The sequence below is a fragment of the Somniosus microcephalus genome, chromosome 27 (assembly GCF_052327205.1).
Source record: "Somniosus microcephalus isolate GS21.2 chromosome 27, FLI_Smic_1.0, whole genome shotgun sequence".
Taxonomy (NCBI): Eukaryota; Metazoa; Chordata; class Chondrichthyes; order Squaliformes; family Somniosidae; genus Somniosus; species Somniosus microcephalus.
This window is the reverse complement of record NC_141013.1, coordinates 24611155-24629095: the sequence shown is the minus strand read 5'-3', so window position 1 is coordinate 24629095 and position 17941 is coordinate 24611155. Positions and strand designations below refer to the sequence as shown.

Here is a 17941-nt window from a genome sequence, read left to right as displayed (position 1 = left end):
AAGGGAGAAAATCTGGAGCAACTATTGTCTACATGATCCCACCCATTCTTAGGTTTTGGTTGAAGGATGAAATTCAGTTAAATCACTCACGTGAGCTACAATAACTATAATAACGTGAGATGTCAGTTTCACTAGAAAAACTCTGTAGTTTATTCGTATTTAAAGAGCACAACTTTAAATTTTACTTCTGTAATAACAGTTACTTCAAAGAACTTTCAGACATTTTAATGTGGGAGCTCTATCTAAATATCTGGGTATGGTAGCGTAGTGGTTGTGTTACTGGATTAATAATCCAGAGAATGTGAATGCCACTATGGCAGTTCGAGAATTTGAATCCATTAAAAAAAAATCTGGAAATAAAAAGCTGATGCGAGTGAAGGTGCCCTCGAAGCGTCACATTGTTGGAAAAACAAATCTGTCCGGTGATGAATCAGTACTCCTCCATGTTGAACACCACTGGGAGAAAGCACTGAGGATAGCAAAGGCACAGAATGTATTCTGAGTGGGGGACTTAAATGTTCCATCCCCAAGAGTGGCTCGGTAGCACCACCACTGACCGAGTTTGCCAAGTCCTTTAAGGCATAGCTGCCAGCCTGGGCTTGCAGCAGATGGCGAGAGCCAGGGAATAACCTACTTGACTTCGATCTTGACCAATCTACCTGTCCCAGATGTGTCGGTCCATGGCAATGTTGGCAGAAGTGACCAATGCACAGTCCTCGTGGAGACCAAGTCCCGTCTTCACACTGAGGACACCCTCCATCGTGTCATGCGGCACTACCACCATGCTATGTGGGATAGGTTATGAATGGATCTAGCAGCTCAAAACTGGGCATCTATGAGGGGCTGTGGGTCATTATCATGGCAGAATTGTATGCCACCACAATCTGTAACCTCATGGCCTGGCATATTACTCATTCCTGCATCAATATCAAGCCAGATGACTTGAGGAGATGTGTAGGAGAGCATACTCTGTTCGTGTAGGTCTTGTATTATACTTGGGGAGCTCAGATGGCCACATGGATGGCATTAGTGTCCCTCTGTACTTTGGGAAATCCTTTAGTATGGGGAAATTGGGCAGCCTGTCATGCTGCTGTTGCTATTCAATGGGAAAAGAGATGGAAAAAGTTAGTTTGCTAAACGATGCACAGTCACCTATTTGATACATCTGTGCACAGTAAATTGGCTGGTGCGGCTGATTTCCCGCGGTGGCCTGGCAATGGGAGGAAGGAAGGTGGTGATCTTGACTGCTACTGGCAAAGCTGTCCCAATGCTGGGGGTTGGCTGCAAGTCTCTTTGCAATAGATGACTGACCCTCAGCCTGCAGAGGCAGTTCTCCTCTGGCATTGCCAGATAGCAGTAGATACAGTTGGTGACATAATGGTGAGTGTGACCAATCTTATCTCTGGTATCCCTTGTTGTTGTTTGACCTCTTCCATGAAATTCTTAGGGATTGCTTTCAGTGCTTCTCTCTATCAGAATTACAATTCAACAGTAGCAAAATAAATGAGTAGTGGAGCTTTAAGGGATCTCTTCCAACTTTGTTGGCCTTAAATGGGAGAGCTGAGTGAGATGCAGGAACCTTACAAGACCAACCCCGCGCTCCCCCCCCCCCCCCAATATCTGCCAATTTGGATGCAATTAGCCTTTGTAAAGGAGATCTTGGCCAATTTGCGCTACAGTGCACCGCTGACAAATAACCAGATCAGCAAGTTAGCATGGCACACGGAGCGGACAGCAAATGCCGAGTTCCTGGGTCTCTCCTCACTCCGTTTCTCCCAAAAGGTGACAGCATTTTTGTCGGCTGGAATTTCTGGGCTATTGTTAAAATATTTTTTAACGTGCTTGATTTTTATTTGGGCAAAAGGCAAAAACATTTAGTGGGATGGCAGGAACAGTTGGGTTGTAAAGGAGAGTTGACCTAATACATATTATACAAAACTTTCTCAAATCACTTGAGCTGAAACTGTAATTACAGTCTTGAAGTAGATGAAATATAAGCATAGTGATATTATCTAAGGGTTATTTAGTTCACCGGCTGAATTTAAAAATAAAGGTAAGTGTGTTTTAATAGCATACCAACGTAATTATATTTTAAATTTTTTTCAAACATTTTTAGGTAACTCCTGACCTTTTGAAAGACCAACAAACGACTGAGGAGACAGCAAAACAGATCCTTTACAACTATCTTAAAGTGGGGTTAGTATCCCAAACAAAGCAAATATTGGGTTACATATGAGTTGCACCTGTTGTCTAATCGATGTTTAAAAGCTTATTAAGTCTACACTTTTCAGAAGTCATTAAAGTTTAAGAGGAATCATTTTAAAAATAGAACTCAATAGGTGTTGACATTAAGCCTGCTTTGGTTGATTTTTTTCCCCCCCAGATCTAGGGAGATTTTATGCTATACTGTTTAATCCTTGGAGTGCTTTGTGTTACACAAATAAAACAAACCGGGGACTGAAGAAATATTCAACAGTTTGGAAATTCCTAATCACCATTATAAATGTGTCTATTGTGTGTGGGGAATTGTTTTTCGATTTATTTGTGCATTGTGCCTGTGAGCTTCCTCTGCTTAAATATTAATTATTCAATAATACACAAGCACTTATCTTAGAAGTGTCAAGGGAGATTCAGCACGTTGACTTAAATGTGAATGCTTAATGAGGGAGCAGAATTTTGCTTTGTGTCCATTGAATCCAGTGTGAATTATTTAATTAGCTTACAGCTAAACCTATTCCATTTACACATTTTAGCCGAAGGGTTGTAGCTGTATATTTAGTAGTGTATTTATTCAAATGCACAGAAGAGTTTAAGTTTCTGTGAAATGGAAATTCTCAATACAGTCTACTCCTGATAATGCAGTTCCCCCTTGCCCTAGCCCTGAACTCGCATCTTTCTCTCATTTCTCTTCTATCTCCTATCTGAGCTCATCTTGTCCATGAGACCCACCTCCTGCTCCCGAGACCCACCTCCTGCTCCCGAGACCCACCTCCTGCTCCCGAGACCCACCTCCTGCTCCCGAGACCCACCTCCTGCTCCCGAGACCCACCTCCTGCCCCCGAGACCCACCTCCTGCCCCCGAGACCCACCTCCTGCCCCCGAGACCCAACTCCCATCAGGCCACTGAGGACTCCACTTCCCTTCCCGGCCCCCCGTTAGCTGATGTTAACCGTTCCCTCTCCTCAGGTACAGTACCCCTCCCCTTTTAATCTGCTGTCATCACACCTCTCCTCAAAGAACCCACTCTTAACCCCTCTGTCCTTGCAAACTACAGCCCCATCTCCAGCCTCCCTTTCCTCTCCAAAGTGCGTGAATGTGTTGTCGCCTCCCAAATCCGCGCCCATCTTTCCCTCGATTCTATGTTTGAATCCCTCCAATCAGGTTTCTGCCCCCGCCACTATATTGAAACGGCCCTTATCAAAGTCACAAATGACATCCTCTGTGACTGTGGTAAATTATCACTCGTCATCCTTCTCGACCTACCTGTAGCCTTCGACACTGTTAACCACACTATCCTCCTCCAACGCCTCTCCTCCGCTGTCCAGCTGGGTGGGACTGGCCTCGCCTGGTTCCAATCTTGTGTATCCAGTCGTAGCCAGAGAATCAACTGCAATGGCTTTTCTTCCCGCACCGTTGCCTCTGGAATTCCCCAAGGATCCATCCTTCGCCCTCTCCTATTTCTCATCTACATGCTGCCTCTCGCCAATGTCATCCAAAAACACGACGTCAGGTTCCTCATGTACACTGATGACACTCCACTCTACCTCACCATCACCTCTCTCAACCCCTCCACTGTTTCTGATTTGTCACACTGCTTGTCTGACATTCAGGACTGGATGAGCAGAAATTTCCTCCAACTAAATATCGGGATGAGGTCCCCGCCACAACCTCCTTTCCCTAGCCACTGACTCCATCCCTCTCCCCGGCCACTGTCTGAGGCTGAACAGTAGACTCTACACTTCTATTGCAAACTTGTATTACACCTGCAGTTTTTTTTTGTTATATACTAAATATATATACTAAAACATTTGTATTTAATTTTTAAACATTTTGATGGCTTTAAAGTGGAATTAGCAAAACTGATTTAAATGGAAACTCAACCCAGTATTAAAGTGAAATACTGATTTGGCTACTCACAAACCAAATTCACTGCTGAATGATCATCCAGCTCAATGTTTTCCCTCCTCCCTCCACTCCTCTCTTGAAGGCAGGGCCTGATGGTAGGGTATAGTTCCCCAATGGCTGACAGCCCTCTAATACCTCACTCAGGTCTCCATTTATTGACAGTGAGTCTTGGCAGATAATTTGATTACAGTGCATCAGTTCAATCAATATCCATACACCTGCACTTTCCGGCAACAGTCGGAGAAAACTGAGAAAACTGTAAAGCAATCAAGAGTAGGAACCTTGGCTGATTTTTTTTTTTCTTCTTCACCTGCACATAACCCAGCGATGCTGAGGTAAAGTGTAGTGACTCAGCTGCTGCCCTTACTGAGAGCAACTAACTCAGCACCAACCTGAGATCTTGATACATAGAGGCCGGAATTTTGCCGGCGCTCGGGGGGGCGGGTTTGGAGGCGGGACCTCCGGCAAAATCACAAAGATTGACAGCGGACAGGAAACCCGCTATCAACCCGCCTCCAATCAATCTTCCCAAGTGTTGGGTCCCCGATTTGCGCAGGGACCCGACACCTAGCGGCGGGAAGAGGATTATAGCCACTTAACTGCCTGCTAAAGGTCGTTAACAGGCTCTTTTCTTTTTCAATTTTGACACTTCTACTTCGGGCTTCCCGACGCCCGGACACCACACCAGGTAAGTGTCTTCTTTTCTTAGGCAGTCCCTCGGAACCGAGGGTGACTTGCTTCCACGTTAAAAATGAGTTCTCAGGTGACTGATGAGTCCAATGCGAGACCTACAGTCTCTGTCACAGGTGGGGCAGACAGTGGTTGAAGGGGCGGGTGGGTGGGGTGCTTGGGTTGATGTGCGCTGCTTGCGCTTGGCTTCCGCTTGCTCCCGGCGAAGAGACTCGAGGTGTTCGGCGCCTTCCCGGATGCTTCTCCTCCACTTTGTGCAGTCTTGGGCCAGGGATTCCCAGGTGTCGGTGGGGATGTTGCACTTTTTCAAGGAGGCTTTGAGGGTGTCCTTGAAGCATTTCCTCTGCCCACCTGGGGCTCTCTTGCTGTGCCGGAGCTCTGAGTAGAGCGCTTGTTTTGGGAGTCTCGTATCGGGCATGCGGACAATGTGACCCGTCCATCGGAGCTGATTGAGCGTGGTCAGAGCTTCGATGCTGGGGATGTTGGCCTGAGCAAGAACACTGACGTTGGTGCGCCTATCCTGCCAATGGATTTGCAGGATCTTGCGGAGGCAGCGTTGGTGATATCTCTCCAGTGCTTTGAGGTGCCTGCTGTACATGGTCCATGTCTCTGAGGCATACAGCAGTGTTGTGTGGCGTGTTGTGAGTCTGTTGTAATGTTTCTGCATTGATGACAGCTGCAGAAGTGGTGTGAAGGATCCAATGGTGCACTGGTGAGCTTCAGAAGTAAGAAAATGTTGGGAAATTCACTTTTAAAGCATATTGGGCGAAAAATTCGGTTGCTTTGCGCCTCCTGTAGGGCGCTAATAGGGCGCAAAGCAACTAGCACCCGGGCGCAACGATGTTTGCGCCATTTGTGATATTGACCAGACATTTTGCGGCAGTGCTAAACACTACCACCACGATCTCCTGCGCCCGCAGATCGTGACGTTAGTCAAGCGTGCGACGCCCCGGACTGGATGTTGAGTGGCGCCCCTTGCCTTTCTGCCTGCCGCTAGCAACGACAGGTTGAGGGGAACATTTTGCAGTCGGGAAGGGACTGGGGAGCGTTATTTAAAGGTGACTGCTTCCTGCCTTTTTTAGCCGGCGACATTTTTGCACCACGCATTCTGAGAGAGAGAGAGAGAGAGACACTTGTGGAGAGATTCAACGCTGTGTGAAGGAGTTTTGGGTACTGAGCAGCACTTTGCAGGTTCATTTTGATTTGACCTTCCTTGCATCGATTTAGAAGAGACTGTAGGGGCTGCACTCTGAGCTCTTTCCCTTGGCCTCTCCATTGTTCTTTCCAGCAGAATTGATGTACAGGTGTCTCCAAGCCGAGATTCAAAGCTGCAATGAGCAGGGTGTGGACGGAGAGCAGGATCGACTCTCCCCTTTAAGAACTGGCCAGCGCCAGTGTGTCTGTGTTCCATTGCTGACTGACATCACATGAGCTTCGCCAGTGCTCTGAGGTAGCGCCTCACTCCTCGGCGTTAGCGCCTTAAGAGAGGTGTGTAGCACCTGATTTAGCGCTCCAATCACATCCAGGGGCGATAGAAGCCAAGTTTGCAGTCGGAGTCGATAATTAGCGCCAGGTGCTAAACTTTGCGCCCGGCCGATAATTGCGCCCCAAACGGGGCGTTACCGAATTTCTCCCCCTTAGACTTTTCTGTAGGTAACAAGTTTTGAATTGTATGTCTAGTCCCACCTCATTGGGAGAACCTCTCTCACCAGTGACAGATCGCTTCTGTAACCTCACCTGCAGCTGCCATCTGTTCTAGCCTAAGGAGGGAGTCACTGGAGAGCCTGGGTGCAAGAGCTCACCTTTGTACAGTGATTGTCAGTGTTTGCAGCACCTCAATGCTGTCAAACACCGAGAAATCAGCTGTCAAAAAAATTGTGTGTGGTCCCTTTAAAAAAAAAACCGGCAGATGACGCGTCATCAAATGACATCATCTGACCGGCTTCGTCTTGATTGGCCAGCAAGCCCGCAGGGCGGGCTTAACAAGGCCAGTTGACATAAAATCACTCTGTGGGCTGGATGTCGTTGGGGGCGGGACATGAACCTGGAAGCCACCTGACCCGCTCCCAAGCCGCATCGATCGAGAAAATCGCAGCCAAAGTGTTTGGCTCCGACCCACTCCATCTAGCACATTTATATGTAAAGCCGTTGGCGTAACCCTCTTTTTAAAAAAAAAATTGAACAGGTTTTGTTATGTTCTGCATCTTTTCTACTTTCAACCCGATTTAAGTGCATGCAAGTTTTCCAGTAAAGAATCCTACCTAGATCACCTAATTTTAAGAAATCACACAACACCAGGTTATAGTCCAACAGCTTTATTTGAAATCTCAAACTTTCGGAGCGCTGCTCCTTCGTCAGGTGAAGTGGAGAGATGCATAAAAACACAGCTTATATAGTCATAGAATAATGTCAGATGTTTACAGGTAATCTATCTAACTGCCATTTATCACACCTCGGCAGAGAGATAATCACAGCAATCAAAGGTGTAAATGGTGTCCAAACAGGTCAGTCAGGAAAACATTACATCAAAGAACAATGAGGTGGGGTTACAAGGGGTCAAATGTTGCAGATGCTGGGGACTGTAAGAAAAACAAAAAAACAGACAAAAAACATTTTTTTTGCTGGAAATCACAGCAGATCCGGCCGCATCTGTGTGGAGAGAACAAGCCAACGACGACTCGAGTCTGGATGACCCTACGTCAGGTGGGGTTACATGTAGCGTGACATGAACCCAAGATCCCGGTTGAGGCCATCCTCATGGGTACGGAACTTGGCATTCAGTTTCTGCTCGACGATTTTGCGTTGTCGTGTGTCTCGAAGGCCGCCTTGGAGAATGCTTACCCGAAGATCGGAGGCTGAATGTCCTTGTCTGCTGAAGTGTTCCCCGACTGGGAGGGAACACTCCTGCCTGGCGATTGTTGCGCGGTGTCCGTTCATCCGTTGTCGCAGTGTCTGCATGGTCTCGCCGATGTACTGCGACAACGGACGTCTCTATCGGTGGCAGTGAAGGTGTGATGGTGGCTCTCAACTTCTATGCCACCGGCTCCTTCCAATCCGCTACTGGGGACATTGCCAACATCTCCCAGTTCGCGGTACATTGCTGCATCCGCCAGGTGACCAATGCCCTTTTCAGAAGGAGACGTCAATACATCTCCTTCCCCATGACCCTGGACAAGCAGCAAGAGCGTGCAATGGGATTTGGAAGAATAGCGGGCTTCCCCATGGTCCAGGGCGTAGAACTGATGAACCAGCAATGGTCAGGCCTTGCTTCAGGGCTGCAGTGTGCAGGGCATGGCAGCCAAACAAGTCGACCCTCCCCCTTTAAGAGCTGACCGGCGCCAGCATGTCTGCCTTCAATCAGCAACTCGCCGCACCTGCGCTGCGCCCGCCCTCTGTGTTGGCGCCTCGGCTCGCCGGCTTAGTGCCTTATGATAGTCGTGCATCTCCTGCTTTAGTGCAGCAGCAACCTCTTGGGGCGATGCAACTCAGTTTCGGCGAAGGTGGCGCTAAGTTGCGCCGGGCGCTAAATTTAGCGAACGCCCGGCTGTAGCGCCCCAAACGTGGTGATACTGAATTTTTAGGCCTTTGTTCCTTACAGTAAGCCTCCAAAAGGGTAGAAATTTGTGAAATACCCAGTGTTCCTCTCCCTCCTGAAGATAGAATCCTGTTTTGAAGTGCATTCCACCGCTTGCTATCCGATTTACTACATAATAAGTGAGCACCATGTTATTCCTACCGCAAAATCCAGGCCACAATAATTATGTATTTATATGCTTAACTTTTAGTGTCGGAGCTTCTTGCTTAAGTATTTTGACAATGTTCACCTCTTTGCTGTGCAAACTACCCATTATATTATAATTTGTGCCACTAAGGTGAAAAAGAAGGCTTTTATAATCATACTAATAACTGCAGGAAAGTTTTGGAAAGGGAGGAGGAAATAATAAGTAGTCTAATTGTAAGTGACAATCCAAATGTGTTAAAGGAACAACAACTTGCATTTATATAGTGCCTTTAACATCCCAAGGCACTTCACAAGAGTGTAATCAGACAAAGAAATTGACACTGAACTGAAGAAGGAACCCTTAGAACAAGTGACCAAAAACCTGGTCATAAGAGGTAGGTTTTAAGGAGTGCCTTAAAGAAGGAGAGAGAGGTGGACAGGCAGAGAGGTTTACGGAGGGAATTCCAGAGATTAGGGCCTAGGCAGCTGAAGACACAGGTTGCCAATAGTGGGGCGAAAGAAGTCGGGGATGCGCAAGAGGTAAGAGTTAGAGGAACGCTGAGTTCTCGGAGGTTTGTGGAGCTGGAGGAGGTTACAGAGATAGGGAGGGGCGAGGTCATGGAGGGAATTGAACACGAAGATGGGAATTTTAAATTTGAGGAGCTGGTGGACTGTGAGTCAGTGTAGATCAGTGAGCACAGGTGTGATGTGTGAACGGGACTTGGTGCGAGTTAGGGTGCGGGCAGCAGAGTTTTGGATGAGCTCAAGCTTATGAAGAGTGGAAGATTCCGGCCAGGAGGGAATTGGAATAGTCGGAGCATTGGAGCAGGTGTGCCATTGGAGCAGGTGTGCCATTGGAGCAGGTGTGCCATTCTGTCTTGTGAAGAACTTGTCACTGAAAAAGTTGTTGTTGAAATTTATCAAAACTTTAAATCTGCACTCACAGTAAATAATCCAAGGTTTTAAAGCATTATAAAATGATTCCATTAAATACAGATTAGAAAACAAACACCAGGTGAGAATGTCAAGGAGTTTTCTTTAAATGCATATTTTAATCTTTCAATTCTGCAGGGAAAGCTGTGCTCTGTAGATAGTGTATTTACACTGTCATCAACATTCGTATTGTACAGTATATAAATCATTTATTGTATGTTTTCATCAGTATCAGCATTATAGTTGGAATTTATCATTGGTACAATACCGTAACAATGTAAAACCTCATTTTCTGAGAACAATAACATTGGCTTGTGATTGTTAATATCACAGCCATTTGCCAATACTTCTAATACCCTCTATAGCTTGCCTCATTTTGATAAATTAACTTTAAATCTCACAAGATTTATTTTTCATCTCCAGTGTAATGCCAATGCCACTGGAGCAATATTTTGGCTGAACTACATGACTACTTCATCAAATAAACCTTATGATTTAGATTGTTTTGTTGTGCTGAGACAGTAGGAAGACATAAAGATACCTCAAGACATCGAAATCTGACTGAATAATGTAACAATTACTTTTTAACAATTATTTGCTTTCCCCAACTTCATTCACTCTTAAGTATGCCAGCCCTGATGAATTACTATCTGAGGCACTGGGTTGATAATTTGGGCTGTTGTCCAAACCAATTAAGAGACTATTGATGAGAACTGTTAAATAAGCTTTGTCTTTTCTTCAGGAGTCATGATGATGCCGCCACAAAAAAGAAAGTCAATTTGGTATTTGAAAAAATTCAGACCTTAAAATCAAAGAGTGCAGTCAGCGTGGAAGGGCAAAAGGACAAAAAAGTGAGTTCATTTTTGTGACATGTTAAGTAATTACCTCTTAACCTTTCACGGTCGATCAAATCTACCTGCCATTTGTTTGTAATATTAACATTTTCTTGCAGAAGTTAAAGAAGTTACATTTATTCTTTCTGAAGTGCAGCAGTCAATTGTGATAAATGCCCAGTTAATCCGTGTTGGATGAGGGAGAAATGTTGGGCAGGACACATTCTATTGTATAAAATGTGACAAATTGAAGTTTAAATGTGCTTATTATGACTAGGTAGACAGTATTGCATTTCCCAATCTCTCGCTCAACATAACAAACAAATAAATGCCATTTCACATGTAGCAGTAGGTGATGTTAAGCAAACATCGAAGCTGACTGTTTGGGACTCCTGCTCTAGAAGAGTTAAAAAGTCACACTTATAGAAAACCTAAATCTCTACAGTTGATTAATTGATGAACCTTATAATGAACTTTTAAGAAACGGCACTAACTGCACCCTGTTGCCATTATACGGTTTACAGGTGTTTGCCACACGATTATGCCATGATTTGTAACACAAAATGGCATGTCAACCATAGTACAGAGCTTAAAGTAGGCTAAAATTCCCAAATACTCTGTACTTATAAAATATAGGTCAGTTTGAAAAATAAATCTGACTTTTTAATGTCGCAATTCCTTTTTGAAATATAAAAATCTGTTATAAACATTCTAGAATCATGCATGGCTTTTGTTTCCAACAGGAACTAGAAGCTAAGTACGGTGGCATAGTGGTTAGCACTGTTGCATCACAGCGCCAGGGACCCGGGTTCGAATCCGGCCTCGGGCGACTGTCTGTGTGGAGTTTGCACATTCTCCCCGTGTTTGCGTGGGTTTGCTCCGGTTTCCTCCCACAGTCCAAAGATGTGCGGGTTAGGTTGATTGGCTATGATAAATTGACCCTTAGTGTTAGGGGGATTAAATACGTGGGGTTACGGGGATAGGGTGGGATATGTGTTGGTGTAGGGGTTACGGGGATCAGGTGGGATATGTGTCGGTGCAGGCTCGATGGGCCGAAATGGCCTCTATCTGCACTGTGGGGTTTCTGTGATTCTGTATGCTGCCCTGGAATGCAGTCAGACAAAAGATCAGTTTTATTTTTCCAATCCAATGCAGCAGCAGTGCAGGCTGCGGGTACTTGAATTCCTTATACTTGAATGCATCTTGCATGAATTGATAAGTGAACCGCTGTAGTGTTTAAAATAAATAAATAAATAAAAAAAATTAAAAAATTTAGCAAGCTGTTACGTTGCACTTTCTAACACGGTATGCCATAAATAGTGTGTAACAGTAGTTACAGTCATTCCCAGGCTGCTGCTTGTGTAATGTAAGGAAGTCAGGTTTAATTCAGTAGAGAAGTGAAAAACAGTTTGAATCCTAAATTCCCAAAAGATTTCTATTGTTACTGCTTCTTTAATTTGCTTGCATTTTTCACTACAATTCCTATCCTATTGCTGTTTTGGTCCAATCATGTTACCATACCACTGTTTAGACACCTGAGCTATTATATGGAGGCAGGACGATTTTACTAAGAAAGAAAGATTTGCCTTTATATTGTAGTTTTACATTGTGGTTTTTGAGGTTGATCCTTATTTGTGAGTGTGTGTTTTATTGAGGTTATTATCTTTGCTTTTGTCTCTCATTAGAAACAGTTTCTTTCTAGTTGCATTAGAAGCAGAATTCACACTTCAGGCCAGTTATGCTTACTCTAGTAAATTTGGCTCCATTGGCTATCTTGCATTAGGATTTGGAATGCACTGCCTGATAGGGTGGTGAATACAGATTCAATAGTAGCCTTCAAAAGGGAAATGGACAAATACTTGAAGGAGAAAAAATTGCAGGGATATGGGGAAAGAGCGGGGGAGTGGGACTAACTGGATTGCTCTTCGAAAGAGCCGGCACCGACTCGATGGGCCGAATGGCCTCCTTCTGTGCTCTACTGTTCTACGATTCTAGGTCATGGAAGCCTCTTAAAATCCAGCTCCATTTCCAAACTGCTCGAGGTAAAAACATCACATAGCATACACCTGTCACCCATTTAGGCCCAGTGTTAGATTTCTGAAGGATTAAAGTCATTTTTCTAGGGATTAACATTTTATCGCATGTACTGCTTTTGTTTTCTAATTTTATCCCCTTTTTTCTCTCCTCTTCCTCTCCTGAAGGTGTTGACTCCAGGCATGCCAGGTGCCCTCTGCCCAAGTGGCCATTTTTGATATAGGAACCTAGACAGTGAATGTTGGCAGTGGGGAGTATCGGAGACAAGTCTGATTCTGTCCCCACCCAAAATCCACAAGGAACACTTTGCAGCATGAGTTGTAGAATAGTGATCAGCAGCGAGACCCATCCTAGCTCAGGTTACTGAGGCAAATTATATCTCCTGTACTGCCACCCTAGCTAAGGTTAGTTAACTCAACATAGACTGGGAATTGAACCCGAAAGAAGCAGTATGTGAACAATGTTGAGGTATTTCCACCACAATGTGATACTGAATTAAAGGGACCATTTTACAGTTTAGCTGTACAATACTAGTCGTCATATACATTTCCTGTCAGCAACTTAGAAATAACCTACAATGGAAGTACAATTTGCCTTCATTAATTGCATTAAAGATTTTGTAGTCCATTCATGGAACCAGCTTGTATTATAGCTAGACTTGTGCAAAACCAAAAACAAGTCAGTATGCTGTGCTGTTTTTGTCACAGGTCAGAAATTAACAAAGACGGTCATATGCTTGGATCCAAACTTAGTCTGTATTTGGATCTGGTCTGATCAAATAAGGGCACTCGGAGGGTATTTGGCGGAAATGCCATCCCTAGCTGTTACATACTTCGTATTTGGTTGCTTCAGCGTGACATTGCTGGACTTCTGAAAGCACTTCTTCAATTAATGCACAGATTGGGATGACCAAAGGAGACTTGGAACAATGCATGCTGAATGTTGCAGCTTTAGGTTTCCTTCTGGACACCAAGGACAAAAAAACAGCAACATAAAATGTTCATGTGCTATTCATTGGAAGCAAGTGTTGTCACCCTCAACCTGGCCATCTGGGAAATGTTTTTTTGTCACCTGGGTGTCTGACATGTGAAATTCAATCACCATGTTTGAGTATCGAAGCTAATCTACTGAGAATTATACAGAGGTATAGTTACTATTTGCTTGATATGGAATGTGTGCATTCTTCCTTAAGGATATGCCCCATTTATCTTGGACACAGGTTGGCAGAGCCAAAGCTTAAGGACCTCTAAGCTTGCACAGGGGTACTGTTGGAGTTCAACCAGCTAATACCGTGCAGCTTACCAGCACAGACCACTGAGAGGCTACCCACCTCTTGTCTAATAAGGGCAACCCTACACATTGGCTTCCAAGGCTATCTGCAGCCGAGTGGGAGGAATCCTAGCCTCTAGCGACGGGTCTGCTCCTCCAAGTGATCCAAGTACTGTGGACCTGGCTGCCTCTGGTATCAGATTACCAGGTCTGTTACAGAGGGTTGACGGTCCAAAACTTTCAATGGCCACTTCAACCTCAGACAGACCCTGCTTACCTTCTTTCCCCTCCACTTCCCCAAACGGAGGATAATTGGTCGTTGTATAACAAATTTGAGCTCCGAGCAAGTGGGCAGCAAATACCTAGAGCTCCTCACGAGTGACATGATTGGCAGCACAACTTGTTATAAAATGTGAGAATGCATTGCCATCATCCTTCTAATCACAACAATGCAAAACATAACTCATTGAACTGTGGTTCCATCCTTTAGAGGTGCAGAGCTTCCGCAGCAGCAACTGCTTGCCTCTCTGCAACCCTGTCCTGGATATACATATGTGCATTCTAATACTTAGCCTCCAGGTATTATCTTCCAGCAGCAGTTATCCAAAGTTTAAGTTTCCTCATCAGTTATACAACGTACATTTATTTTCGGTGCGCTGGAAACACTTGCGCAAGGCAGCTTGCCAACCACTTTTATGTTCTTGATGTTTGCATCCAGTGTCACATACCAAGCTTACTCATCACCCACTGGTTCATCAAGATCTATATACGAGGGGTTTGGCAAAGAGGCATGGCTACAGTGGGGCTGACTCCCCCCTCAGGGTAATCAGTGACAGGTCATTGTAGGCCACCACCTCCTTCCCTGTAGCATTTCCTTTTTTGCCACAAATTCACCTCACAGTTCGGTCCTGGACCTTGCTGGAGGAAGCCCTTGCATTCGATGCCGAGGAGTTTCTGAAGAACACATATCTTATCTGCCACAGGCTTAACTTGCACCTGGACCTTGCTGTCATGGGGCAGGGAATCCCTACCTGGTAAAGAGTTGTGCTAATATTTGTGGATAGTTCTGATTTTTTTCTAAGCATTTTTCGTGTTGTTGAGTTTCTTTTCCTTTGTTACTAATTAACAGTTACAATCAGAATGGCTCATGTGATATTCTAATGAGTGTGGTTAGAGGAATTTATAGTTTTGAAACTGAACAAATGTACTTATGTTCATTAATGCTTGACTTTCAGGGTGACATTTCTTCCGAATTCAAAGCACTGTTGGAGAAAAAAAATGAGCTTGAAAAGAATGCAGTTGAAATGGGAAAGAAAGCAGATCAACTGCAAAAAAAACTGGATGAAGAAACTCTGGTATTGTCAGTAACTTTATGGATTTTTGTTGCATTATTTGAGATGTCAAAGACATTAACTGACAACTGGCACTTATGTTTCAGAAACAGCAGAGTACTAAGGAACAAAAAGATAGGACCAAAGCTGATCTCAAAAATCTACAGCAAGAAATGGAAAAGAATTTGGAAGAAAACAATCGTTTAAGGGAGCAGCTAGCAAAAACTGATAAAGAGCTTCGAAACCAACTTGAAGAGTAAGTAGACAGGTTTGGTTTCTTGAGATTTTTTGAAACCAGAAGAATTTTCTAATAGAAGGAAGTATATTTTAAAACAGCAATTAGAAAAGTAATTACCCAGCCATTAAAAAATCACAATGGAACAAAATATTTGTATTCTAGAATGAAACTAAAAAATGTTAATTGTCAAATTATTGTTCTGCTTAAACATGAACTTAGCACTTGGCATTGACTCAAAGTACAGTATTCTTGTGTAGAGCCTGAAAATGTAGACAGGATAGGAATCTGTTCAGCTCTTTCTATGTTTAAGACGGGCAGCTCCATCTACCTCTTGCCCTCGTGTCAAGCCTTACACTTAGAATGTTTTTACACCGTGCTTTGCTGCATTTTGTTTTATACATTTACAATTCTAATATAAAAAGTTGAATTCTAAATGCATTTAACGTGCGGGTTCCTGAGCTTGTCGCCAACATCAGTTCTTTGTTTCTGGCTCTGAACAAAGAAATGATTGGCTTCTCTCTCATCAATCTCTTTCATCATTTTGAATATAGTCCGATCTCTTCCTCCTTCATCTTCCTTTTCCAATGAAAACATAACTTGGCTCTATTTGCTCTTTCTCAGAGATCAAGGACCTAGGCTTCAGATTCAGTCTAGTCAATCTTCTTTGTCCCATTTCTTAGGTACAAAGTGTTAATGTTAGTTCATTGGATTTATTTTTCATGGACATTTGTAGAATCTGATGTATATGTCATATCTTCATGCAATTTATTAATGTTCTGTGATCGCAGGAGTGGGACTTAGAAACTGATGTGACTTGCATGGATGTTACTAAAAAGATGACTTTTGTGCTCCACCCCTCTACTAACGGTTCAGTTGATAAGTGTCCCATGTGGTGGAAGACTAAGTGTTTCCCTGGTTTCTGCTACAGTTAGTTAGCCTAACAAAGGCAGGAATGATGGTGCTATGGTAGGCCCCAACAAGCCTCCTTGCTAGGGAAAGGAAATATTGGCCAGCGTTCCCATTGAGTTATGCAGGAATTGCGCTGGTGCATGTGAGGATAGTGACACTGCTGTAATGGCAACCATTATTGAGTAATACACCAACACTCACTGTTCAGTTTCACGCATGAAGAAAGGACACTTGGACAGGATGCTGAAGAGTCACCACTGCCTATGCTACTAGAGAATATTATGCAGAAATAATGCTCATTAAAATAAGATGTAAAACCTCCAATATAATTTTAGATACAGAGGGTACTAGCTGAATGAAAGACAATTACAAGCCGCAAATTCATTTGAGTGGTTCAGATGATGCCATCTTAATTCTGTGATTGGATTACTGCATTTAATCCTCTTCCAATTATCCAATGTGTTTGTTTTTTTCCCTTTTTGGCCACTATAGTTTGTGCTGTGCTGTTAACTAGTGACATAAAATTACTTGTAACAGCAGGATTTTTAAATAGTGAATTACAAAACATTTCTTGATTGTTCATATATTTTCCTAAAAGCATGTAATGTGTAACACAGTGATGTAAAGCGGGGTGGGGGGGTCGAGGAGAGGAAGAAAGAAGATAATGATGAATTTCTCTCTCCGTCAGGTTGGTGCAAGTGAAGATGGAAAAAGAGCAGTACCAGAGTGAAATTAGAGACTTGCAGGACCAGCTCTCGGAAATGCACGACGAGCTCGATCGTGCAAAAATCTGTGTTGACAATGAAGAGGAAAAAGAGACTTTGATTATGGTAAGTAGATAAAAATTCAAAGATCAGCCTTTTCCTCCCTCTCCGCACTCAGTTGTTTGCCAAGTTCCCTTTTCATTTACTGAAATGCTAAAATTTTAAAGGGGAAGTCTGAACTTTCTTTTTCCAAGGCTCCTTCCCTTTTATAGAAGAAGATAATGGTGACACTTCAAATTACTTCACTTTTCTTGCCAACATGGAGATCCTTTGAGTAGGGTCTCCCTCCCTGTTAGGCCAGTTCAGTAATTGGGAGCTGCCCAAACAATGAGACCGCACTACAAGCTGGGAATGCAGATTTCTCAGCTGAGAGGTTATCCAGGATTAGGCAGCTCCAGAACCACACTCAGGCTTGAAGTCGCCCCACCCCACACTTTTCGCAATAGATCCTCCCCAATACACATGGAGATGTTTAGTGCAAGACTGTCACTTTCTTCTGTAAAAAGGGGAAAACTCGGAATTAAAAAGTACTCCCCTAAACTCTCCTTGGCCCTTTAAGTATGTTGCACCACTATGCAAACAGTCTATTTGTTGTACTCTGATCCAAATTGTTAGTAAATTGGATCTTCAGTTTAAGTGGCAACCCTTGTCGTTCCTTCAACATGGAATGCACCATTTATAAAATCCTCTGCAAATCAGAGTGCTTCCTTTTACGGGCGGCGAAAGTGGTGCAAATTGTGCAAGCAGTCCTGGGTGATACAGGATGGAACTGTAAACATTCTGGATCATCAGCTTTCAGATACAATATAGTGGTAGAATGGCATGATCCAATTGGTGAGCCTCCTTAGTCCGTAGAGGCAAGTAGATTTGATTGGCAGTCGTTCTGTGAGTTGGACATTGTGATCAGGAAGCAATCACTGGACTACCTGAAGGATGGAATTTTATTGTTTTAAAAAGAATTACAAAGAAATGTTCCACAGTTCTTTACACAATATTCTGCACTGAAACAGCTGAAATTACTTCTAAATTTATGCTCACTGCCTGCGATGGGCTGGAACAGAAATGTTCATTTTTGCTTTTTTTTTGTAACATTT

General features: G+C 43.7%; 1 protein-coding gene across 3 annotated transcripts in view; it reads left to right on the top strand.

Annotated features, from left to right (window-relative positions):
* cgnl1 (cingulin-like 1) overlaps positions 1–17941 on the top strand; it is a 151321-nt gene that overhangs the window by 37509 nt on the left and 95871 nt on the right. For all 3 annotated transcript variants that reach the window (XM_085968723.1, XM_085968725.1, XM_085968726.1), the window contains exons 3-7: positions 2117–2196; positions 10212–10320; positions 14841–14960; positions 15044–15192; positions 16772–16913. In XM_085968723.1, coding sequence (XP_085824849.1) covers positions 2117–2196; positions 10212–10320; positions 14841–14960; positions 15044–15192; positions 16772–16913 — 600 coding nt within the window. The remainder of the gene's footprint in view (positions 1–2116; positions 2197–10211; positions 10321–14840; positions 14961–15043; positions 15193–16771; positions 16914–17941) is intronic.